The following is a 27,678-nucleotide window of genomic DNA, read 5'->3' on the forward strand; positions in this document are numbered from 1 at the left end:
CCACATAGGGTCAATGAACTTGGGAGTTCAAGCAGCACATTTTTAAAGTTTTCATGCGCGCACTAAAGTGCGTGCTCTAGTTTCTGCTGGGGCGAGGTGTGCCGCGCATCTGAGGGTTTATGACATAACAAAGGCTTCTATATTGGGAAATCGGGTGATTTTTCAGTGAGTGGAAATCACTGATCTCTATGGGGCCCGTTTCAAGCTCATCAGTGGAAAGTAACTGCTTGGCGGAGGTCTGCGCTCTCAGAGTGCTTTTCTAGTTTTTCATGAATTAGACTTTCCTATTATTTTGTGAGTGGTCAAATTTGGCAATCTTGGGGTGCAGTACCGAATGGAGAAATGTATGTGTGCACGTCACATTCATATCGGAATCAGAGTACATATTTTTGCAAGTCTGTAAATTCAAGAATAGCACCTAACTCACAAAATTCACAAAAATAAAAACCTCCCAAAATATTCTGCATATCCAGTATTACATTGTTGGCTCTCAAGGCTCAAGTGAGCTATAGCGATGATTTATTATCTGCCGTTTGTCGTGTGTCGTCCTCATGTAGCATTCATTGTGTGTTAATTCTTACATTTTCAGTTTTGTCTTGAGACCCCCTCGAGGATCTCAATTTGTTCAAATGGGCACCATGCCCCCAAGGGGAGGGGGAAGGGGGCAAACCCTCTAAAATTGACATGTTGAAGACGAGTGTCCCAAGTATACTCGGACAGGTGTCTATGGGAGATGCGTGTTGTGGCAAACTCAGCCTGTCCTCAAGAAGTTGAGGAATCTTTAAAAATCTTCTCTAAAACTAGATGTGATGGAGCAAAGTTAGTGCTATGAGTTAGTACATTTGTGACTAGTTTGTCCATGGTCGATCTAGGGGTGCCCCTTGGGGTCGGGGGGGGGGGGGGGGTCGGGGGGTAGCTTGGGGCAAATTTCACATTTATATCTCCTTTAAAACACAGTCAAATTTCCCCAAACTTTGCAGGTATTATTGCAAGTATGATAGAATACACAAATGGACACCATCCCCCCAGCTCTCAAAGCGCCCCCCCCCCCTATGTTTGCTATGTTCTTCTTTGGTAAAAATTTGCAAGAATGCATGCAAGGTGAACTTGCAATACTCGGTTGAATGCTAGGCCCACTGTGTCTTGTTCAGATGCCCAGTGATACCAGGTGGCAAATTTTCTTCTCTGTTATCATGTGAATTGAGATATAATATCACATACTGTATGTGGTACATTTTAGACAGCTTGCTTTGTCACCCATATTTACATTTCACACAAATATTACATATTGTGATTTCCATCAAATAATACTTTGAAGTGATCCACAGTGTAAGAACTATCAAAATTGTACAAAGTGTACTAATCAAAATAAAGAGAAGGCTTGCATTTGGTTTTTTTTTTTAATGTATGGTTATGTCACAGAAACACTTGTGTGTGTGCAAGTTTGAAGGCAACTCTTAGCAGTGAGCCTGTTTGTAAGTTCAGTGATGGAACCATAAATTTGACACCAGAACGACAATTTTCCACTGAAAAGTGGTGCATTAGTGAAGGCAGCACTCTCTGATCAGAACTTTGCATTTAAGACCTATGATTGAATAAAGTACAAGACATGTCATGTTTTCTCTTGAATCATTAATACAGGCCTACAGTTGTGTGAATATCTTTACCTAAGTGTTGACAAATGCTTATCACTGTTCACCTTGTGCAACAATTTTATTGAAACTCTTTGGATTCATTATTCCCATTTGATTGTGAAAAGAGCACATACACAATATATAGGTACCTAGTCTGCATGGCTTTTTAGCTATTGGAACATTTCTGGTCATAATTCTAACTGGCACTGAAAATATGAAGAGCAGTTATTAAAAAAAAAAAAAGATATACAGAGAGAGAGAGAGAGAGAGAGAGAGAGAGAGGGAGGTAGTGGGTAGAAAATGAAAGGGTCAGAGGTACAATTAATTTGTTATTGGAAAAATAGAAAAACTACATGAAGTGAGAATTTTACAAGCTTATTCAAGTAGATAGTAAGCATATTTGATGGAAAATGTTTTTGTGTATAAACTGATTCACATGAACTTTACTCCTGCAAAACAGTGTGGTATACACTCTATTCCTGAAATCTAAAATGAGGCTATGAATGTACACACACACACACACAGACACAGACACAGATTGACAGACAGACAGACACATGCACACACATCAAAAACACACAAAACATAAAGAAGATACAGTATAAGAGTGTACACTGTAGCGGTATTTGATTGACAGGGGAAAGGGTCTTTACCATAATCTTCTTTCCACCTTTTGAGCATAAATGACATAATTTCAACAAGTGATATAATAATGGAAATTTTCTTGGTGTGGAAATTTTCACGCAACCAGAAAGTAAAGCGAAAATAAAAGCATGCAAATATATTTGCATGCCATATGTTCCAGTAGTTATATCCTGTGTCCACGGAATTAAAAACATGTGGAATTCATCTTGCCAGGCAAAGCGCGAAAAATTACTTGCACGAAAATATCTATCTTTACAGTACTTCGTAATCAACATGAAATCCTACATTATATTTTCCCGGTTTCTGTGTGAAAATATGACTTTCTTAAAACAACAGGAAATACATGCACAATGTACATGTACAGTGTACTTACATTACTCCACCACATGCAGTGACATGTACAAACTGGATGTTTTTTTTTTTTTAATTCATAAATATGAAGTACATTCGAACTTTATGTAGTGCAAAATAAGAATTCCACAAAGACAAGAGTATCCTCTCATGTAACATGATGCTCATTTTCCAAATACCTGGCTGCATGTGTGACTCTGAATAAAACAAGAGAATATATAGTAAACTCTGCATGAGTCAAAAACAAGTTAAGAGCCATATACACATACATTGTATAGTGTCTTAAGTACATCATACAAGCAAAATTTTAGCCAAAGTTGAAGTCTTTTTCTCTATGCCCAGCACATTTAATAAACGAAGAATTGATTGTACGTCATATCAAATTTGGAAAATCAACTTTTCACCCTGCCACACACTTGTTTTCAGGACTGCCAATTGGTACAATTACTAGGACATTATATTTAAACTGCAGTTCCTCAACAAAGTCCTCAAAATTGGACATAAAATGAGACAGTCATGGAAGTTTAGGTTTCACATTCATGATACAGTACTGTAAAAGCAGAAATTTTCAAGTAGAAAGTTTTGAACATTTTACATGACACGCGTACAGCCCAAAAATAAGAAATGCGGCAAATTTTTGCAATTCCCCCCCCCCCATCATTATTTGTAGTTTTCATGAGTGAATTTGCTGTCTTAAGGCTGACAAGTAACTCTTTTACCATAGGATTTGCTACCTCAGTCCTTAACTGCCATAGCAGTTGTGAGCTAGTTGAATATTGTCAACACACAATTCTCCATTCCCATTGATTTGTGTGAAAAAAAAAAAAAACACCCTTAAAACCTGGTTTTGGGTGGTAATCAAGATGCAGCAACTCCCATCCTTTTCCCTTTAAAGAGCTCGGTTGTCAGCAACATAAAAAAAAATTTGACGTGACAGATACAAGTATTTTTTTTAATTTCATGTTGAGCAAAGGGAATATTATGGAAATATATGCATGGAGATAAATGGAAGACTTGTGTGGTCATAGACCACATACACCAATTACTGTATACGCCATACATGTATATTTCGCAGTTTTTATTGTCGCAAACTTCACAAATGAGATGCTATTCATGAATTCTAAAACATGCAAAAACATCAACTCTGATCCTGACATGAACGTGATGTGCCGTTTAAAATTCTCAGTCCATTCCTGTACTCCACGATCACGAATTCAACCACTCACAAAATGGTTTGGAAGTACATGTAGTCCCAATTTGCAAGAAATTAGACTTGCTAAATAATATGGCGTATACAGTACAAATACCTTACATGATATTTATATGTTCCTGGTTGCTACCCATATCACTCTTTCATGAAAACATGAGAAATTTTAATGTCCTATGACTTAAATTTGGGTCCAATTTCGATAAAACTCAGCTACAGCTGCTTTGCACTTGAAATAGAATTGCATTCTAAATAAAACAAATATTTTTTAAAAATATGAAAGGATCCAGACGTCACTGCAGCACTGTGCAAAGGCCCTTGGTTGTGGTACAGATCATCAACAGTGTCTAGAAGAGTCCCATTGTAAAGTTTTTCACCACTTGGGTGTCATCCCTGGGGGTGTCATAAAATGGAATTACTCTTTTTTGGTACATATTCCTTCTCAAAGAGTGCAAAGTCCTCCTCTGTAAAACCGCTCTCCTTAGCTGACTCCTCAGTCTGGTCCTGTCTGCCCGATTTCCTTCTTGAATGTTCCAGAATCTGCAATGGACATAAAATACATGGAATCTCACCAGTGCTACGCAATCTGCTAATATGAAGAGACTAGAAGTAGAAAATGAAAAATAGTATTGAAGTGTTGGCCAAGAACAGCTCTCCACTATCTTTTTTTTTTCAGTTTGTTTGTTTCAGTACGTACTAGGCGTTTCATCTAGTAAGTATTCAATCTAATTGAAGCTACTCAGTACTGAATTTTGGGTGCTTTACCACAATTTTTACTAATTAACTATGTGACAATAGGACACAGACAATAGCACTGGCTGTTTCACATTTTGATTATATTTTCTCTGAATTAGTTGACGACATTTGCAAACCCCAAATACACGTATAGACATACAAAAATATCCCCCGTTATGCCCTTATATGTTTCAAATGCATGTTATCAATTCAAACTTTGTTTCTCATTGTTGAATAAGATATTACATGTACATACAGAAGTATATGTATTATGACATTTAATTGAAGCTTACATGTATCATACCTCCCCCTCCAAAAAAAAAAGGGGGGGAGGGCAAAACTTTACCATCACTCCACAACACTTATAGTCCATGTGTATAATCATCTAATGTCCATATATGCCATTTCTCTGCACCACTAAAATAAGGTATTATGAACAATGAGGAAACTTATTGGGCCCCAACCTTCTCAAATCACCTCAATTTTCTCCTTCATTTCTTTACAAATTTGTCTGAAAGTACAATTTGTCTGACAAGAATGTCGCATACAGACCTTGGTATAACTCTTGGATGTTGATGAATGCCCTTTGCTGAGACTTAGCAGCAGTTGAACATTTGTTTCTGTACTGTCCGCTGGCTTTGACTTCAGGAAAGCATCTTAGAATATGAAACATATCCAGAAATACACATCCATTACAGTGAATGTACATTGATCACAACATCAAAACATTTAAATGAAAAAAATAGAGATTTAAAGATAATACTGTATAAGAATCTTACAACACATTATCAGATGTGTTCAAAAACATTTAACTACAACACTGCAAATTCCATTAAAGAGAAATGTTTTAAGTTCAGCACATCAACTCTGCCTTGTGCAGGACATATTCATGAACAGGCAAATATTCTTTCTCTATGCCTAAAAAGTTTTTCATTTTAGAGTTCCAGTTTTATATCATGAGTGAACAAATTACAGTACACTCCACACAAGTCAAAGCTATATAAGATGAAAATTGCCTCATTCCAAGCCTCCAAAAGTCTTGATTCATGAAAGCAACACAGTTTAGATGGCTGCAGTCAGTCCAGTGATTGCAGCTGGATTATGAGTACTAGCTTGTTGTGTACCGTAAGGCTCCCCTCTCTAAACTGAACAATGGCTAGCAAAACAGAAATAATCCAAAATCAGAATATGATGACACACAAGTCAACACAGACCTATCATAGCATGGATTCATTTCATTTATTTCATTGTTTTGTATTACATTAGTGCGGTATTACATTAGTGCAGTGTATTTCCATTGAATGTCCAATCATTTAAACTCACATGAAAATGTATACAATGTAATAGACAATATCAGTTTGTTCAACAGCAACATGCAACAGAGATACGCCTAAACATCCATTTCGATACACATACTTATACAATGTACACTGTACATATTTAGCATGAACAAATCAAGGAAAAAAAAATTTTATGAGTCAAGTTTCACTTGAGTCAAAGCGCATTCTTCAGTGCTTGTCTTACCTACTGAAGATTTCATCTTGCCCTCTTTCGCTGTGGGGCCTTGAATTTGCTTGTGTGTCAGTCTTTTCAGTTGTTTTTTGACTCCCTTTTTGTTTGTACTGATGCATTTCATTAAATCTTCTCTTCTCACTGATGATGGTCCTCCCTTCTTTTTGTTCTTCTTGGAGCCTGTGCTTCCCCCTGAACAATTGAATACTGTCAGAAGAGAAAACAAGAAAACAAATAAAAATATTTTGCACAATGTTAAAATAGACATTGAACATGATCATAACAATAATTGACATACAATTCCAAGATCCTTTTTAATATTTAAGATATCAAATAAATTCTGTGATCACAGTACTCTCTCACAGTACTCTCATCTCAACTGGTGTCAAAGAGAAATGAGGACTTTTGTAGAGCATGTCATGTCAGGAATCTCTTCCCTCCAGGTTCTGTCCATTGTTTTCACACAAATGAATACAGTTATGTAGTTTCAAAAGCATCCAAGTGCTTTGACTGTACGTCTACGTGAAACTGATCGGTCTGTATCTTGTCAGGAATATACTCCGCGGAGACTGCAGTTGGCTTCACAGAATCCAGACCTGTATTCATGGTATTGGCGTATTAAATTGCCATAAAGCAAAGGAAAGAAATTATTTTTAAAAAAAACTTCTCCCGACAGACGGATTTTTCTGTCTACCAAGTGCTAAACTTGGAAGAATCAGACCCATGACATGCTTTTCAACGATCCAACCCTCCCGCTCTAACATTACACTCATACAACATAATTGATAGTAGGCCTAACGTTAGGTCTAGTTTCTAGCTGTGATAGAAAACTACAAGTTAACACACACAATAAAGACGGCACACATTGTCACACGTTTTGTAAAGCGTGGGACTAAGAAAGTGGCCTCGCATTAGTGGTGGTGAACCTGCGCTGCGTCAATACACGTTAAATCGTCTGTTATTCCTCATTCACAAACGATATAGAAAACAGACAAAAGGCTACATTCACCTGCATCATCTGAGAACAATTCTAGTCCTTTTCGTACCAGAGAAGACGACATTTTCGGGATCTAAATTGTGCTTATTTTGAGATACCCGGAATATTTCAGGCTCTTATTTATTTGTTGATTTCTAGGAATTCAATACCAAATTTTTCACTCATTAATCTTATGTTGCTCACAAATTAATATTAAAAATTATTATATAAATATTATCAGTTATTTCAATAGAATAAATTATCACACACATAACTCAAAATATCAATCTATAAAAACTAACATGTCGATTTAAATACTTGCCACGAATCAGGTGCGCTGAAGCAAGCGCTACAAAGACTGTGAGACTTCTGTAATCGATAGTCACTTTCCTCTCCGGTGGCAATGGAAACATGCCTCATTGCTTGATCCTTCTAACTGGAAAAAACAAACAAACAAACAAACAAACAAACAAAAATACCTACCTATACATCAATAATCATTTAGCTAATCTGTCCGTTTATCAATCTATCTTTCCGTCTGCTAAGGGTGATTCACATCTCCATACCGATGTGCGTATGTACCGCTATCCATATTTTCGGGCAAATCTAATATCACGCATGGTCAATAGTAATAATGTCCCTTTCAGGACTTTCCTTTCTCTGCCACAACTTTTTTTTTGACGCTGAGTCAACTACCCTGTTGTTTCCCCCTCCCCACATTACTTTTCGTATGTAGGCCTATACCCTTGCTCTCACTCGATATTCTTCCTCACGACTGTCCCTGGATGTCTGATGTTTCACTTTTAATAGTATTAGGCGCTATCAAAAATATCTTAGATATAAATACAACATACATAAATAGGTAAATAAATAAATAAATAAATAAACAAATAAATAAATAAATAAACATTACATATAAATATAGGCCGTTTAAGTGGGGACCCTTTTAAGTATTTTGCATTCTATTGTATTTACGACAGTTACTATACATATTAAATCATAATAGCCACCTTATGCTTTGGGCCAAGAACGGGCTTGAATACCAAAATGTTGACAGGTGTGATGGACACATTTCACTTTCAGAGATAAATGTATTAACATTTGTGAATGAGATGAGATGGATTGTGTCAATTCAACTGGATTTTTATTCAGCAAGTTCGTTAATTCTTTCTTTTCGGGAAGTGGGACTAAAAAACGAACATATAGCCAGGGGGGCCGGGGAGAAAACGCTCTTTTATCCCAGTCTTCAAACAAGCAAAATCCATCCTAATTGTCTTCTCTTTTACGATAATCTATTTCAATTACTTCTATTAAGAATAATGAGAAAACGATCAAAATGTATCTGTATACTATCTTCGAAAATGACTTTGTTCCGTAGAGCTAGAGATACTGTATACTTTAATAGTATCCCCATGAGTATGTCCCCTTTCGTTCGCGTGTAACGCGTTCACACTGCACATGCTCCGCATTATCTATCATCTCGGGGAGCAGTCACGCCCGATACCTGAGCGCTGATTTCAGTTGACTCCAGCATGTTGTTTGCACCGCTTTCTCTGTGTGTGTACGTGTAACGCGCTGTCCTGCGGCACCGTGATTCATTCGCTCACCGTGAAGTGCCAGCGTGGATCCGTTGACCATCAGTGCTACAACCCTACAGCTTGGCGAAGGCAGGCATCTACCAGGCAGGTACAGGTACATGTACACTGTAGTCTGTCGATACCGGCGAGTTTTCTCCGAGGAACTATGGCGGCGTCCGTAACCGTGGGCGAAGGAGCTACCACTTCTTCTTCGGGCACGCAAACCAAAGGCTCAACAAGCAACGCGGCGATGGATAACAGACGACAGACGCAAGATCGAGTGCAAAATAAGGTGAAAACTCGTAATTAACAGTCATTTGGAATGAAGAAACAGCACCAGTATCAATCATCTCTGACTCTGAGGCGAGGGTGTAGCTAAGGGAGCTAGCCAGCGCAGTGACACTGCACTGCCAAGTGACAGTCTACACGTACACGTTTATAATAATAGGGTGGATGTAACTGTTTACACGTTAACTGTTAGGGTGGTAAAGTTTACAAATAATTGTAGAACTAGAGGTTGAAAACTTTCAGATCTCAGCACAGTCAGAATTGGGCCCTTAATTTGGGGGGTTAAGAAACTTAACTTTATTAAGATGACCTGTGGTACTGATGAGTGATGCGATGGTGAGGCAGGTCACAAGCTTGAATGTGCTGACCTCCACCTCCACGATCCCCTGATTCCATACCTATCCAAGTAAAAAAAAAATGCCAGTGCAGTGGCAGTGCAGTGGTAATTTAAATTTACTCAAAACCAGATCTCCGTATTTCACGATTGTAGAATACAGCAAAGTGCTAGCGGCCTGAACAGTAGGATACTTAACTTATCTTAGTCAGGGAAGTCTATAAATTTATACACAGGCTCACAGCCCTGTCGCTGTACACAAGTGCTTCGCATGGCGTCTGGTCAGGCTACATTCAATAGTAGCCCAACCAGACGCTGTGCGAAGCACACCCTCCTGTCGCTTATACAGCGACTGGGCTGTGCATAGTTACATGAACAGCTGATGAACCTAACCACTGTTACTGGATTTTTTTAGGTCCTACGAGTGCTACCTACTGGTACTGTATGTTTGTAGCTGTCTAGTTTTTACAGTAAACACTTTGGCCTCGATCGCCTTGAGACCTGCCAAGCCAAGCAAGGACTTGGGTGTGTTCAATGGTAGTATGGACTGGTTTCTCTGGCAAAGTTCCTTGTTGAACACCCTAACCCAAGTTGATGCTAATGACAATGTACTGTAGACGCTAACGACTTTCATGTTGTCGCTCAAATTATTCACTCTTCTTGAGTAATCACGTTGTACGCTGCCTGCACTATTTGAAACTGAACTTACATTTGTAGCTATCTATATGCAACAAATCTTTCAAGTTACTGGGAGCAAAAAATAAATGTTGGAATAATTTGGCAAGGTGAGTACAAAGACGGATGAGAACATTGCACAAGATCACACACAGACACACACTCACACATTATACATTTCTCAATAACTGACTTCTTTCAGCTTGCTACAATTACTGTAAACAATCATTGCACATTGATTTTTACCAACTCTAGGCTATGAATATGTAAATTTACTGATACATGTACATGTTCCAACATGTAATGATTTTCAACCAGTTTTCAACTGATGTAAAAATGTTACTTTGCAGTACAAAGTAATGAATAAAATATTCATAAGTATTCTCTAAATTATTATTTGGCATGAACAAAGTTTGACATGTTCTGTCATAATAGTAATGGACGAACACGTGGTCATTCCATGAAACTGGGAAAACGGTTTGCAAGGTTAGATGTCAGAAAGTATTTCTTTGCTAACAGAGTTGTTGATATGTGGAACTCTCTCCCAGAAGAAGTGGTCTCTGCTTGTTCCATAAATGCCTTTAAGAATAGGCTAGACAAGCACTGGAAAGGTGTTGTGTTTGATTATGACTGATTATAGTCATTACATGTATGTGTATTGGTACATAATACATGCTCTTGGTCTCCAGTAGCTGTCAACTCCTGCCATAGGCCATTTTTGGTAATAACACAAATACGCAATAGAAGTTGAGCTGTTAATTGTATTAGAAGGGTATAACAGCGCTGGACAATTGCTTGATTGGAAAGAGAGCATCAAGAGATAACTCTACCTGATCGATGAACAGGCTCTGTCCTACAACATCGTTCCGGAAAAGTAAAAGTAAAGTAAGTAAAAGATACATGTGGACATGTACAGCATAGAGATCTCTACTGTACTCTACAACAATTGTAAACAGTAACAATAATTGCTAGAAGAATGGCAGTTGTAGCTTGGTGGCAACAAATTAGCAGCTTTAACAAACTAAGGTCCTGCAACTGTCTGGTACGGTGTATATAGGTGATGCAATGAGTAGCTGCAATTATAGAAATATTGAATCATTGTATGAATAGAGAGGGTTTGATTTCATGGTGAAAATGTCTTTGAATAGTATGGTATCGACAAAATTATATCCTTTGTTTTGATAGCTTTGTTCTGTTTTGTTTTTGTTTTGCCCGGCAGCTGTTGATCGAGCCTAGCCTGAGGGAAATGTCCAAGGAATTAAAGGATGTTATGGACCAACTGGAATCATTTAGCAAGTAAGATGATTTTTGTCCCTGCATACCTAGAAGTTGCAATCTTAAGGGTAGTGTACAGTATGTTTAGTTAATACCAATAATGTGAAATGAATGCAGGATTTGTTTACTCTCGGTCTATGATACTAACTAAAAAAATATGAACAGGATTTATCTGTTGCATGCTGTTATTATAGTCTTGTAATCACACATCAAGTGTATGACTGAGACCATAGCAACGCATTCCACTCATACATGTCTAAATATATCTTGGAGAAATCTTGTGGCTCATTCTCCTCTTTTTTTTTCTTTTTCCTTCTGGCCGAAACACAGATAAAATTTGGTGCCAGGCAGTATCATTCATTAGATTTAGAAACTGTTTTGCTGCACTTAAGATTTCATTTTGATATTTCAATTCAATGACTAAGTACTGAATGGGAAGCAATTTCAACATTCTGAAAAAAAAAGAAAGATTAAATCTTTGTTGAAATCAGCCTATAATTCATACCCCTTCATATCCTTTTCTATTGACATGGATATCCATTTGCATGATTTTTTTTTTGATTTTTTTTGATTTTTTTTTTTTTTTTTTGGGGGGGAAATCAGCAAGTTATGCATCATAAAGTCAAAGTTAAGTGCCTGCTGTAAATTATCAAGTGTTTTAAATTATCATAGGGATTTAAAAGGTGCTTTGTATGGAATCTTGGGTCAGTGCATTTCATCATCTGCTTGCAAGTTGTAATGATCAGCTAATTTCAGCTGCATGTAATGGCCTGGTTTACTAATTAACATGCTCAAAGTTTATGCATACTTTCCAGGGATCTCGCCAGCGTATATCACCCTTGTCGGCCCCGACAAGCGTGCGGTTTGAAAAAGCAATTGCCGACAAGGGTAAAACTTGCCGACAAGGGTAACACCACGCGTGAACTTGCCGACAAGGGTAACTTGCTTGACGAGCTAAGTTCGGACTAATTTCTCGCCTTTTTCAGTCTTTATTATCTGGCTGGAAAAGAAGCTAGATGTTGAAAGCAGCAGCAGTTTACATACTTATACAAGCGCAAAAATTTACCCACGCAGTCACCGCACCGATCACAACAACGCGGCTCAACTGAGTGACGTACTAGCTGATACCAGGGAGGTCTCACCTCCCTGCTGATACACACCACATCATCACACACACTTGCTCACTCACATGCGCTCTGATTTGGGATCCACACACACATGCACAAGCACCCAGCCGGCCACTTACAGCCGCCTGCGTGCGTGTACAACGGTACACTGTATTGTGAGAGGGAGAGAGAGGACGGAAAGAGGCCGAAGGAGGCTGAGGAAGGCTGACACGTGCTCGCTTGTTGTCAGCTTGTTGTCGGGTTACGCAAAAACAAACGATATGAAATGCATGCCCCCCTCCGCCAAAGGTTGTACATTGTATTTTTTTTTTTTTGCTTCTTTGGTTTGTTTGTTAGTTTGTCTGCCTGTCTGTCTCTCTATTCGCAAAATAAGTCAAAATTTGGGAACAGATTAGGATGAAATTTTCAGGAACAGTTGGTTGGTAAAATGGCGCAAGGAACAGATGATTAAATTTTGATAGTGAGCAGGATTTATAATACCACCGAAATTCACCGCCAGGATCCAGGATCTTTAGACTTTGTTTCGTATATTTGAAAGGATTCGTATCAATTCTTTAGGAAGCTGGTCATCGGCAATGACGCAAAATTAGATGCGTTCAAAGCATTGCCGCAGAGAGAAAATTAACTCCATTTTTTCGTTAAAAAAAAGAAAGAAAAAAGAACGTGCGATGGAGTAAGCAATTGCAAATTGTTATTTAGGTTTTGGTAGTTTCAGTGGGTTATTATTTTTTTAATCTAAAAAGCCATGCGTTCCATTTTAGCCTTTTCAATTTCTATGGATTTGTAAACGTCATTCGTGAATATTCCATTTTCCTTCTCCGGGCCGAAATTTATAGTAATTCTGTCATGATGGTCTTTCAAGTTCAACGTATACGTAATGCTCCACGTGCTTCTGGCTTGGTTTGTTAAAAGGTGGGTTAGGGGGCCTTCACGGGCAGAAAATAAATGATGATCATTCATCAATGTTCCCAGTTGGTTTACATGCTATGTACACGTTGTTTACGACCACTGAAGCAAGGTGGCAGTACGCGCGACATTCTTTATCTGACACCTGGCTTTCGTGGAAATTTCGTGGAAATTTCCACAAGCCATGATATCAAGTTTCCCCACTGCTTGAGGTCGTGCTTTTTTTTATTCTTCATTACGAACATCAATTTGTTCAACTTGAAAAGTGTAGATAATTTGCTTTGAGGACGTGTTTCTTTCTTCTTTTTTTAATCATTGCAGCATCGGTAACATTTTGTTTTGTTCATCGTCCCTGCATGGCAGGGGTTCATGGGAGGAGAACGATAGGAATGACTGGGGAGAAAAAAACTGAAAGAAGGAAGCATCTTTTGAGCGAGCTGTCTTTGTTTTTCTCTACACCAGCATCAGTTATCGCCACCAAGATTAATTTTTTTTTCGTTACTCCGACAGATTAATGATAAAATGATGCTAGATTCTTTATTCTGAAGGTTCGTTAATCCAAAAATGATTAAGAAAAAATGTCCGTTCATTTCACGACGAAATCAGTTTTGTTATTTCGAACGTTCTGCCAGTGAAATTTCGGAATAAAACGACGGCACAAAACAGCGTGTTTTCGTACTCTAAGGGTCTGTTATTCCGACAGAAGTAGTAATGATGAAATAATAAATTGTAGATGCTTTATTTTGAAGGTTCGTTAAGCGAAAATTGAATGAAGAAAAATGTCCGTAAATTTCAAAACGAAATCAGTGCGTCATTTCAAACGTTTTGCCAGTGAAATTTTGGAATAAAACGACTGCCCCAAAACAGTTGTAGTTTTCTTACTCTGAGGGTTCGTTACTCCGACAGATTAATGATAAAATAATGCTAGATTCCCTATTCTGAAGGTTCGTTAATTCAAAAAATGATTAAGAAAAAATGTCCGTTCATTTCACAACGATTTTGTTATTTCGAACGTTTCTGTCAGTGAAATTTCTGAATAAAACAACGGCACAAAACAGCGTGTTTTCGTACTCTATATATGGGTCTGTTATTCCGACAGAAGTAGTAATGATGAAATAATAATAGATTCTTTATTCTGAAGGTTCGTTAACCGAAAATTGAATAAAGAAAAATGTCCGCAAATTTCAAAACGAAATCAGTGCGTCATTTCGAACGTTTTGCTAGTGAAATTTGGAATAAAACTGCCCAAAAAACAGTTGCACTTTTCTTACTCTTAGGGTTCGTTACTCCGACAGATTAATGAAAAAATAATGCTATATTCCTTATTCTGAAGGTTCGTTAATCCAAAAATGATTTTAAAAAATGTCCGTTCATTTCACAACGAAATCAGTTTTGTTATTTCGAACGTTTCCGTCAGTGAAATTTCAGAATAAAACGACGGCCCCAAAACGGTTACAGTTTTCTTTTACTCTGAAGGTTCGTTACTGCGAAAGAATAACGATATAATACTTTAGATTCTTAATTCTGAACGATCGTTAATCGGAAAACGATAAAGAAGAAATGAAAACGTGTACAGTTTTCTTACCCTCGGGGTTCGTTACTCCGAAAGAATAATGGCAAAATAATACTCTACATTCTTAATTCTGAATGATCGTTAATAGAAAAATTATAAAGGAGAAAATATTCGTTTATATCCAAACGAAATCAGTTTTGTTATTTTGAATCTTCTGCCAGTATAATTTCGGAATACAACAACGGCCCCAAAAGGGTGTTTTCTTATTCTGAAGGTTTGTTATTCTGAAGCAATCACGATGATAGATGATAGATTCCTTTCTGAAGGTTCGTTGATCGGAAAATAAAAAAGAAAAAATGCTTGTTAATCTTCGAACGAAATCAGTTTTATTTTGAACATTCATCTGTAGTACCGACCTTTGGTGTTGTTGTTGTTTTCGATTAAAAACCTTTGAAGTACTCAGTAATGAATCGTTTCATTTTATGATTAAACAAACCTTCGGAATAATGAACTGCCATCATTACATTTTTGTATGATATCTCTTTGATGTCACGGCCAAACTACCGCAGTATACCCAGAAAGGAAAGTGTAATGATGTCCCTAAAGTTCTCGATCGCTTCTCGCGCATCTGCATGCAATAGGCCTACCACGTGGTCGAGCAGACGGCGAGAAAGCAACACGGCGCGCGTTGTTGCGATGCAGAGGCGGCTAATTATTGCAACAGTGAAACAGGAAAGGCCTAAAAGAAATCGGAACCTCCACCATCGGCACCTACTTCTCTTTCATTTATTATTTAGGAACTGCCGCTAACAAAAGGTATGGAGTTTCTGCATTGTTTCTGTGAGAATATGTCCCTCACAACGTTCATTACATCTCCGTGAAAATGTCGCATTTAGTGGCATTTTAGCGGCGATTTATCTGTGTTGTATTGAGCATTAGCGAAGGCTTCCACGCTTTGCGCGGGAGGGGGAACCCCCCTCCCGTACCCACCCCCAGAACAGCGTGCATAAATGCCGACAAGCGTGAACAAATTCCTGGCGAGAACCCTGCTTTCATGACAAAGGTTGTTTATGACTTGCAACCAGACAATTTGCCTTGAGGCTTGCCCAACATAGCTACAAGTTATCAATGCAACAATTAATCCAACTGTCAATTTTTTTTTTTTAATGAGGAAAAATAGAGGATATTCAACTGATCTGTAAATCAATAGCATGAAAGAAAAAAAAAGAAAGCTAATTCTATATTTCACATAAATGCTGTCATGCATATATTCTGGCATGACCTGTGTTAGGTACATCAAAGCGTTATAAATGGCTGTATTGGAAAGTACATGCATGGAGTAGCACAGACATTCTTGTCATCCCTGTGTTGGCTTTTTCAGTGAAACGATATGTGATATTTGAATTGTTTTCAAGAAAAACCTGTACGTCTCATCATGAATTTGGTTGATTCAGTGAGTTTCCTAGAGAGGTATAAAGATGAGATTTTCCAATTGAATCTGACATGGATGTACTTTATATCGGAATGTCTGCTTTGTCAAGATGTCTGCTACTCACAGTATTACTGTATCTTGAATCTTAGAGTGATATGGCATGATTTGCATAGTTTCTGTCTAATTTTATCATGAGATAAGCAGAAAAAAAGGACATTGAAAGATTTGTCATTGCATCCTCGAGAAATTTTAATTCATTGTGTGTTCATCTTATCCCACCCATGCGTACAATGTGTATCTCTATGCATGCACTTTATATTCGCCAGGGTGATAATACATGTAGGTACAGTAGGGGGAAAGATTTAGAAAAACAAACAAACACAACATTACACCACAAAATGATAGGGTTGAACCTGGACTTGTCAGTGATGTGATGAATAAATTGCAACTATTTTCCCCCCAAAGTTCCTAGAGTAGATGCAAGTATTTGCTAGTATAATACTATACATACAGTGTACATGTACAATTTGTATGTGAGGAATTTGAGTAAGCAAACATATCAGTCATGTAATATAGTTTGCATTGATTGTTTCATCCCTCTATATGCAGCAAGTTTGTATTCATGACAAAAGCATGACAAAACATTTCATATCTATAATATGACCATTATAATCCGTTTGAACTGTATCCTATTTTGGCACGCTGCTAGCAATGTGTGTAGTTGTGAATCTATCACATTGTCAGGGTCAATTATCTGGGTCACACCCTTGTGAATGAATCCACAGGCAGCTTGACAGAGAGAGGGAGGAGAGATTCAGAGCATTTGTGAAAAAATCGGGGAGAAAACTGCCAGAACCAATAGCGGACAGGTATTAAAAAAATTGTGTGCATTGTGTGCAGGACCCATCACATGCTTCACAAACATCATGCATGATCTAACATTTCCTTGAGATGTTCAACACTTTTATCATGATACTTTTTAATGATGCATCAATCTGTGATTTATTTTAGCATGGAAGTACAAAAATGTACTAACAATCTCAGCACAGGCCCTTTTTTTTAACCAATAAGTAAAGAACAGACACCCCCCCCCCCCCCACAAAAAAAAGTTCTTTCTTACAAAGGGCTATACAAGTACACATAATTTCTACATTATACAGTTGTATGTATGAGCAACAATCTCATACATCTATAGACACCATGTAGTGTTTATCAAGTAATTTGTTTGATAATGGAAGCATTATTGGTATTACACGTGTAAATTCTGGTAGCTAAATTTTTTCTCTCATGAAAGCAATGCAGTCCAGCAAATTTCATGAACTGCCAAAGAAAAAAAAAAAGAAACTAACAAGAATAATAATCCCCCGCCCACAGTATGTTATTAACAGAAGTGACTTTCTGTTTTATCCAATATAGCCCCCCCCCCCCCATCTATTTGAAGGTAATATGTCACATACAAAAGTATTTTACATAATTTATCTCTGCTTTGTGCCCCTTAAGTTAAATGAAAAAACTCCCTTGCAGTTTTGATTATTGATTGTGATTCTTTATTCATATCACGGCGTACAAGATGCAAAATGCTTTGCTCACACCTCTCAAACCAAGTAAATCTCGTATCCACATCAGTAAAAGCTGATCATATCTCAACATTGACTTGTCTTTGAATTAAATTATCAAAGCAGAAAATAACATTGCTGTGTACAAGGTGACTGAAAAATCACAGTAGAATCTGTGTATATCACATTCATTTTTTTTTTTTACATTCTATAGCTACCATATTTTGATGTAATTTCATGGAATTTCATCTGTGTTCTTGCCCCAGTTCTCATGTTTTGTTGAACTCGTTTCATTGTAGATCATGTACACATTGCCCCCATTTCAGTAGACATAACATGTGAGCCATTACATGAGCCTGGTTAAGTCATCATGGATTTTCCGATTTAATGATATTTAAATTCTCTAGATGCTACAGGCTGTTCAGTCATACATAATCAGTATGATTTAGAATACATTTAGTGAGAATGAAATAGAAATCATGAATAGCATGACTTGTGTGTGAGATCAAGAAGTCAAATAGAGCAATGCCACTATTAACTTGTACTTGCAATCTAACTTCTGTGTAGTATTCTCCTCTTTCAAATAATAGCTTTGTGCTGTGCAGCCTCCCCTTACGGTGTTTGTCTGTGCTGAATCATTACATGTAATGATTATATAATGTATGTATTGTAAAGCATGCAAGGGTATCTCTTAACTCATTTCCTGCAGTGGACAGAAGTTAGATGCAATCATGGAGCAGCTGCAAAGAATCATCACATCAGACCACAATGGACCTGGCAGTCCAAGGTTAGTAGACTGATAGTAGTCAAGGACCCAGGGACCTCTTTCATGTATTTCCACCAAGAAGGGCTGATGCCCTGACTGAAACAGCACCACCATGTATGCAGGTGGAGCGGCACTTGGCATCACGCTGTGTCTTGGTTCTTTGTCCAGCTCGACTTTTGGTAGCCTTTCACGCTCCCCATCTCCCTCCCCTCCCCCCCCCCCTCCCCTTCCCTCTCTCCCTCTTCTCCCCCTTTTTTCCCTTCCTCTTCTCTCCCTTCCTGTTCCTCTCACTGTAAGATATCTGTTGAAAGCCAATAAAAATTAAAGAAATAGGTTCAGTTCTCTCTATCTGACTTACCTGTTTGGATCAGATTTCAACTTGAACCATTTGCCCCGTAAGACTTCAATAAAAAAAGAACACTTATATAGTGATTCAGGAGAAACTTTAAAAGAACATCAAAGGGCATCAGTGTTTATTTAAGGATAGATTGTTGGCTTCTTTATAGGCACTCAATCGTGGCGAGTGGTTTGTGCGACACGGACACGAACGCAACACGCTGCCTCCCCCATACTGTATCAAATGTAGTGACCCGGAATGAGAATAGCGCTGGCTCAATGGGTCAACGAACAAAACGCTAGGATACAAGAGAGCTCTCTGTGCTAATCTCCTAACCCAAAATGGCTGTCCGAGGGAGCCACGAGAGCTTCCGAATGGACGCACACTCTCAGTGCGCATGCGCATGAAGAGAGGCCAAAAGAGCCACGCGTCTTCTGGCCTCTCTCCTTCAATCACCGCAGCTCGCGGTGACAATATTCGTGTATGATGCGTACACACACACGCACAAACACGCGTCTTCTGGCCTCTCTCCTCCAATCACCGCAGCTCGCGGTGACAATGTTTGTGTATGATGCGTACACACACATGCACACACACACACTTGTCTCAGTGGCAGCATTGTCCCACACGTTTATGGGTATAGCACCGAGTCTGGCATTGCGCAATTGCATGCACAAACTTCGGTCGTTCGGAGTTTACGTACCATTAGGGATGATGATCGGCTGCCTTTAACAACAGAAGTGAACTTCATTGAGGAGTAAAATTATAAATCATCATGATCAAGTAGATCATCAAAGCATTTGATTTAGGTGGTAGTATTTTACTTATTGTAAGATTACACGTACTTTTGTCATATCATGATATAGTTGTATGATGTTTCAGGCCTCAAATTTCATGAAATTTGGGACAAGGCCACATTTTTTTTTTTTTTTTTTTGGGGGGGGGGGGGGCACATATCTACCCAAAGGGGCACAAGTGAATAATAAAGTGTTGAGGCCATGAACAGTTTGATTTTGAAAGGGACATTCTGGTCAGTGAGAGGGGCATGGCAGCAAATTGCTGAGGCCGGTGGGTATTTCAAGCACCGATGTTTCAGTGATCATTATAAATTCAACTCAATAGGATTTGACTTGCCATGCCTCGCATCTCTGTTTCACAGAATTACAGTGCCCAGTGTGTTGGACAAGGCGGCTCATATAGCCCTTGTCGGTCAGAGCCTGATGGCCTACATCTCGACCTTTGAACTCAACCATCTTCGCAGACTGGCCACACGGATAGTCTCTGACACCACCCTCTGGCTCTCAAGGATATTCAGGTCGGTATAAAAAGAGCTACTACAGTCCTACAGTATTCTTTTTATGATCCAGTACTGCACCATAGGCAGTGGTGCTTATTCAACTCTGAGCTTGAAACAGTTTAGTCAGAGGTCTGTCTTACATATGTATCTACAAAGTTGAAGAACTTTTATGTCCAGATTTACAAGGTAGTGGCACAATATGGTCTTCTCAGATTTCTTATCTATTTTTTGTTTTTGTTTTGTTTGTTTTTTAAAGAGAATTGTCTATGTAAGATGAGGATTTGTGTCAGGGCTGCCTGTGTAATTTTAAAGATGTGCTGTGTGATATGTCTGTGCCTGGAGTTTACTGTGCTGTGCTGTTCACAGTCTGAGTCCATAAAGCGAGTCATAAAAAAGGTGTGAAACTGATGGTAATGGATTCACCTCAACAGCCTATTTGACTTGTTTTGAGTTAGAAAGTAGTCATTGTACACGTGTGTTCGCCATTGATGATGTTGGTCTGAAAACAAATAAAACCACTTTGGCCGTGGAGGAATTCTCTATGTTTTGTGGGTTGTTTGCTGGTGGCTCATTCAAAGATGTTTGTGCCAAAAGTAACCCCCTCTGTTTGTGTGTAATTATGATTAATTAGGATGTTTGCACTTCACAGATAGTACATATTGTACTTGTTCATAACTGCAATTGAACAGTGCTTGGTACATAGGTTGGTCATCTTTCAAACTTGACAGTTATGTAAATATGTATGCATGCAAGCATACTTGGCACAAACGGCATCTCTCAGATATAATAAATATGTATAAACCTATTTTGCTGGACAGGTAGATCCCTCGCCAAACAATAGATTTGTACATTGTGTAAAGTGACTGTTTGAATTCTAACTACAGTGTACCTGTTATCTTGCATACTGAATAATTGCTTGGCAGATGGTGTTTCCATTGTTGTCATTCATCATCAATGTTAATGCAATCAATGTGTGTCTTGGCAGCTGCATTTATCAAAGGAATTTATGGAACACCCATCCATCTTGGCAAGAACATTTTTTAACGTATATTTTTAAGCATTGTCACATAATCGTTCAAAAGTACACAAATTACCAAAGTAAACCTTTTCACCAAGTAGATGTTAATGAAGCGTAATATATTGAAATTGCATGAACAACTTATTAGTATTCTCCTGTAATGATAAGCAAATTTAGAATCTGTTGTGATATCATGTCACTTCTATACAGTCAAAGTAAATATCCAATCTCTAACTCTAAAAGGTTTGATGACTCCTCGGCATATTACCATGTGGACGATCGGGAGGGACTCGCGAGGGTCTGCCGGTTGGTCCTCAACAACAAATACGAGAAGTTTGGCACGGAAGGCTTCAACTGCTTGTACACCAAACCACCAATCATTTACATTAGTGCTGCATCCAGGCCTGGCATTGGACAATACGTCTGCTCACAGGTTTGTTTGTCTACTACATTGTACTTGATAAAATAATGTAAATGTATTGCAGGCATGATACTGTGATATAATGTGTTGCATGCATTTTATTCGGGTGTTTCATTGTATGACTCTTTTTTACCCCATCTTTGTGTTTTTGATATTCGCTGGTATTCAGTAGTGTATCCTCTGTAGTGTAACACTTGAACATTACTGTGCAAGGCAAAGAGAAAGAGAATGGTATAAGTCTTTCTAATCATTCTAAATATTTACAATTTTTGTTTGTCTTACAAATACTGTTTCCTGTAAATTTTGTTTGTAGCCTAAATGCATCATTCATCTCCCATGCAGTATTTTATTTGTGTTTCTGATATCTAAAGGGAACTCAAAGATTTTATTTTATATATCATATCTGTGCCCTGATTTGATATTCCCTTTCTGTTTGAGCTAAATATTTGTGTGTGATAAATGATTTAGATGAAAGAATACTGTATATATACAACTATGTCACTTCTGTATCAAATCATTGATTTGTTTGAATCTGATTGTGGCCTAGATATGAAAAAACAAAACATTTCACAATATGAAATTTGTATCATTCAGCTTATGTGTAACTGGGGTTTTTATTTAGGTTAGTATATTGTAGAAGATCTCTGTGTAATTTACTAAATTAGGGTTTTTTAGTGGATTTTGAATACTTATACTTTGCTTGGACTTAATGATTCTGAACAATACATTGTACATATATTTGAAGTCATTTATCATTGGATGAAGTTGAAGACCATGCAAATTGTGGTGCATATGCATACACTTTGCTATCAGCTCAAAATTATGATTGCTTGTCTGCTTTAGTTTAACATGGATTGGGAGTAACAAAAACAAGTGGTATTGCAATAAACATCGGCCTCTAAAATGTGTCATCATTCATATGGGTGTCTCCTTGTCTGTTCCTTTGTAATCACAGCTTGGTCTTCCTCAGTCCAGTTTATGTACAGTTCCCTGCAACACAGTGTTTGGATCACAACACACCATGGTAAGTTGGGCAGTCGTTGGGATTTTGCTGAGACACTCTTTGATAAGGACGTAGTTACCCAAATTGCTATGGAAATTTGATAGTGTGCAGAAAGGGAACACAGGCTAAATGTCTTAGCATTCAGCAGAATTTGGTTAAAAAGGCTAGCTTGACATGATACCTACCTCAGCGACTGAATTTGTTTCATGCAATCAATTTTGTAAATTGGAGTTTGCAATCATTAATTTACTTAGTTTCAAACTTTGGTTTTAATATTTCAAGCAGAGGTGATCGTTCTGCTGAAAGAAAAACAAAATGGACCGAGTTGAAGACCAGCCAATTTTCAAATATTCTGGCACTGCATGTTTTCCTATTGATGAAAAATATGAGAATGTAACAACATGCCATTCCAGGAAAATAAGTAAAGCTTTGGTGCATTGTTTAATTCGTCATTTGTTTTTAGCAGTTTTAAACAGCTTTTGAAATTCTTGTCAGGAGAATGTCATGAAATTGAGTGAAGTATCATTAATTGTATATTCATCATCACATTTATCAAGAATGACTTTGTATTGTGCTAATACTTTAATGTTGTTAAAAGCGTGAGAAAGGCTATGTTAATGCAGCATACTGGCACTGGTCCGACAGTCCAGACCGGTAAAAATCACTGTCAAACTAGTAACTTTTTCAGGAATGGACCAGTAAAAAATGGAAATACCAATGCGTTAGTGTGCAGCCCTGGCTACATGTATGTGTCCTTCAGCCAATTAATGCATGCTTGCTTTTTTCACAGTAAAGACATTACAAACAATCCAATTTGCTCCCTGCCCCAATGACATAGACGTATGAGCAGTTTCATGCTTTGTTAGCCTTCCACAAACAAGAATGATTGATTGCATGTACAGCCTGCCGTACAGACAATGGTGATTAGTGAGGCATTAACTTAATATGTGCCGATGGCAGTTACAGAGCAGCTTGTCCCTGTTAACTCACCGTTTTAATGTCACTTAAATGCACATAAGACATTATGGCAATTTTTCATTACTCTTTGCCACAAAATGACATTTGTTATTGAAGGGATATGAATGCATTCTTTTGATATGTTTTACTTTCAATTCTTGTGAAGGAACTTTGCTGTTATACATTGAGGTTCTCATAGATATCCTGTCATTGCAATGGCACAATTTCATCAGAATTCATTAAATAATTTGTGCCCTTTTGATTATCAATGAAATGAAGTCTGAGTATGGAATGCACAACGAAATTATTTTAGAACATGGAGTTAATGATTTGCATGGTGGTGCATGTGTTTGTGTGTGTTGTAGCATTGTGTGCACACATGTACAAACTTCCAATCATGATTACCGGTACTGTGAGACATAGCAGTGATACCATTTGATCACTGTGCATTCTGTCATCCTCAAAAAAAAAAAAAGCTCAATCCCAAAGAAATTACATACAGTTGCTGATTGTTGGTAGTGTGTATTGTCCTTCAATTTCAAAATAAAATGTAACCTATGATGACCCTCAAATGTTATTGTCAATCCACAGGAATAGGAAATCATTAGTTAAATATATTATATTTTGAATGGTGCCACTGTAACAAAATCTTTGTCAGGTGATGATTGGTGAAAAGTTTCAGATCAAAGGGTCTCCAGCTTCGGGATCAAGAAAAGAATTTGTGACAATGACATTTTGTGAATGTTGACTTGCAAGACAATTTTGAGAGCTTGAGAGTTAAATTTGTTATACAGAATCACTGTGACAGAGTGAGAAATTAGTTATCATTCATTTTTAAGAAACAAAGTTAGGGGTCTTGCACCTTTGTTGTATTATATACATTGCATTGTGTCAATGTAGCAAGTTTTTAGTATAATGACTATTTTGTTATTGTCAGTCCTTTTACAAAATCCTCAGAAGGAAAAAAACAAAACAAAACTACATTGAAATGAATTGTTAGAACAGCATAATATGCAAATCTTTATGTGTTTCCGAGTCATCTGAGGATTGTAGTAGTGAAATTGTTATATCAGTCATGCTGTGGTATATGAGTAAAGTTAGTCTTAACTCCAGGCTGCCATATGCATTATTAGATATTAGACCCTCTAGTGGCTTTGTCAGTGAAGGCATGTACTACTACCTAGTTATGTAAAATGTGAGAAAGCTCCTAAATAACAAGGAAGAGAGGTTTGCGATAACACCATATGTTAATGTATATAGTCCTTGAAGGAGCTGTTGTTTGGTGAAAGAAGACCCTAGAAAGAGGAGAGTGGAGGAAGGAAGCGATGTAGGGAGAGTGTATAGAAGGCAAATAGTAAACATTCTACAAGATATTCGTCATTTTTTCCTTACACCTGCAGGATATTGCCACACTGGAGCGACTGATCAAGGATGACGCATCCTCTTCCAAGACCCCTCTCATGGTGGTAGCAAATGCTGGCACCCCCATGGCAGGCCACACTGACAACCTCAACCGGCTGCGCACCATCTGTGACGAACATAGCCTCTGGCTACATGTAGAGGGGTGAGGAGTGAAATCAGAGTCAAAGTGGATTGATTGAGGATGAAACATGATTGCCTTTGAATACAACTTAACCCTTTGAACCCTGAATTATTTGAGATGGTCGTGACCCTCACCCTGCATTATTTGCACATATTGAGCATATTTTGCTAAATGACTGAATACATTGGTAATACATACAAAAAATACTACAAAAACAAATAACCACAGGTCTGTAAAGTGTGGTTATGATTACTCAAATTTTATTTGAGCTGCAATAATACAGTTGTAGCTCAGTATGACAATAATGATTATAATCATAATGATAATCAACAATAATTATGTTAGCTATAAAAACAATAACCTCACTCCCTGACTGTGCCACGCCCCCTTGACTTCGATGATCACCAACATGATCACCTCCAGCTCCAGCTCTAACGGCATCTCAGCTGCTATTTTCCCCGCTGGTACCCGGCTAAGATTGTACATCACCTTGTGCAGCATCTAGCTCATCATCTGTGTCCGTTTCATCTTCAAAATCACTGCTTTGACTATAATATGACTTGTCAATAGCTTCCTCATAATCACCAGATGATTCACCTAAGATTATCGCACGAGCCTCCTCTGCAGAATAGCATCTTTTTGCCACTTTTTATAGCTCAAAACTTGCAAATCCAAACCGTAATCAACGAAAGTATAGACCGAAGAATCTCTCCACATCGTTGTCGTGAGATGGCGTCATATTTAGGGGGTCACCTGACAGTTAAAACTCAAGTTATCAAAGTCACATGATTTTTGGCCGGTATACCGGCCTTTAGGGTATTTGCACGTTCTGCGCGCGGCCGGTTTTCCGGCCTTTCGGGTTCAAAGGGTTAAAGGGAATAGTACTTTGACAGCTATAGATGGTAGTAGTAAAGTGAAAAAAAAAAGTGTCCCATAAAAGCCTCAAGGGCTTGCAGTGTTGGGATCACCTGACTGTACAGAGTGAAGTTTTTATGCCTCCGCCACGAAGTGGTGCCAGAGGCATTATGTTTTCGGGTTGTCCGTCCGTCCGTCCGTCCTTCCGTCCGTCCGTAATGAATTTTGTGGACAGGGTAACTATCAAAACCTTTTGAGGTATCCTCATGAAACTTGGCATGTATGTGTATTAGGGGGTGAAGTTGAGCCTATCAACTTTTGGGTGCACATGCTCAAGGTCAAAGGTCAAAAGGTCACGGTCAAATACATCAAATTTCACTATTTCCACCATATCTATGCAATGCCTGAAGATATTTTCTTGAAACTTAGTGTATACATGTATTACCCAATTAAGATTCTCTGGTGAAAGTTTGGGTCATGAGGTCAAAGGTCAAAAGGTCATGTAAAAATATTAAAACTTCACCTTTTTTCTCTGTACCTTGGAAATTGTTCAAGGTATCTTGATGGAACATAGTATATATACATGTACTGACTGGCAGTGATTATCTAGAGAATTTTTGGTTCATGGGGTCAAAGGTCAGGGGTCAAAGGTTAAGGGCAACACTCCAAAATTTTACTATTTCTGTCATGGTTATACAATGCCAGCATGATTGTTTTTTTTTTTACACTTGGTGTATGCATGTATAACCTAATAGAGATTCTCTGGAAAGTTTTTTTTTTCTTTTGTTTTTGCCTCAAAGGTCAAAAGGTCAAAGATCAAGTGAAAGTGCTGAACTAAGTTTTTGCTCCATATCTCGAAAGTGGCTCGAGTTATCTTGAAACGTACTACATATTTATGCATGTTCTGCCTGACAGTGATTACTGTATACGCTATATATTTCGCGGGGGTTTTATTTTCGCGAATTTCGCGAGAAGGGAGCTATTCGCGAAATTAACAACACGCGAAAATATTACCTTCCAAAATGAATTCCTTGCCTTGATGATACGAACATTTCAGTACTAGTATACCATGTCACGGCTTACCGAACAGACCATACTGGCTAAGCTTGTTTATGCACGTCCACGTCTACTTACGAATACTGTAGAGAGCCAATCCATTATCGCAAGGGGACCACTCGTCAGAAATCTAGCGCGATGGACTTAACCACTTCAAAAATGTTGAATTCTAACTTACTAGTTCGCAGAGTTTGGCAAGTCTTTTTCATGCAGTGTATAACTGGTATCATTCTTATTTGCTAGTAAGTTGAAAACTCACACTTTCTTTGCCACTTCATATTTTTTCTGGTTCCCCAATCGCGAATTTAACCACTCGCGAAAATGTGTGACAGCGGCAATTCGCGAAAATTTATGTACGCGAAAATTATAGCGTATACAGTATCTTATGAATTTTAGGGTCAAAGGCCAGATGAAAATGGTAACAATTTAGTATTCAATACAGAAATTACACTTTTTCTCCATACCTTGAACATTTAATACTCAATGCATATTAAACGTATGAATGGGTCAAAGTCCAGTTAAAGTCCTTAAATCCCAAATACATGCTCTCCTATTCATCCAATTAAACCTAGGTCAAGGAAGGTGAACATTCAACACATTTGTGACAAACTTGTCATTTTAATATTTTGCCAATTTTGTGAAAATGTAATCACACATTGTCCACATGTACTATCTAGACCTA

The 27,678-nt window shown here is 38.0% G+C and overlaps 2 protein-coding genes across 2 annotated transcripts in view; one reads left to right on the forward strand and one right to left on the reverse strand.

The window, feature by feature from the left end:
• Window positions 1-3,311: 3,311 nt before the first annotated feature.
• LOC139742260 (active regulator of SIRT1-like) lies at window positions 3,312-7,193 on the reverse strand. Its single transcript, XM_071652838.1, has 4 exons — window positions 7,094-7,193; window positions 6,097-6,291; window positions 5,125-5,228; window positions 3,312-4,377 (listed from the first exon to the last, which is right to left on the reverse strand). Exons 1-4 carry the CDS (start codon window positions 7,143-7,145, stop codon window positions 4,240-4,242), a joined length of 489 nt encoding a protein of 162 aa, XP_071508939.1. The 5' UTR covers window positions 7,146-7,193; the 3' UTR covers window positions 3,312-4,239.
• Window positions 7,194-8,668: 1,475 nt separating this feature from the next.
• Window positions 8,669-27,678, forward strand: part of LOC139742254 (putative pyridoxal-dependent decarboxylase domain-containing protein 2) — a 38,148-nt gene continuing 19,138 nt past the window's right edge. Inside the window, exons 1-7 of the mRNA XM_071652833.1 lie at window positions 8,669-8,929; window positions 11,154-11,230; window positions 18,453-18,530; window positions 20,006-20,161; window positions 21,405-21,594; window positions 22,538-22,606; window positions 24,943-25,106. Coding sequence (XP_071508934.1) covers window positions 8,804-8,929; window positions 11,154-11,230; window positions 18,453-18,530; window positions 20,006-20,161; window positions 21,405-21,594; window positions 22,538-22,606; window positions 24,943-25,106 — 860 coding nt within the window. The 5' untranslated portion in view covers window positions 8,669-8,803. The remainder of the gene's footprint in view (window positions 8,930-11,153; window positions 11,231-18,452; window positions 18,531-20,005; window positions 20,162-21,404; window positions 21,595-22,537; window positions 22,607-24,942; window positions 25,107-27,678) is intronic.

This window comes from Diadema antillarum, unplaced genomic scaffold, assembly GCF_040938485.1.
Source record: "Diadema antillarum isolate AM-2024a unplaced genomic scaffold, OU_Dant_1.0 seq00000992_RagTag, whole genome shotgun sequence".
NCBI classification, from domain to species: Eukaryota; Metazoa; Echinodermata; class Echinoidea; order Diadematoida; family Diadematidae; genus Diadema; species Diadema antillarum.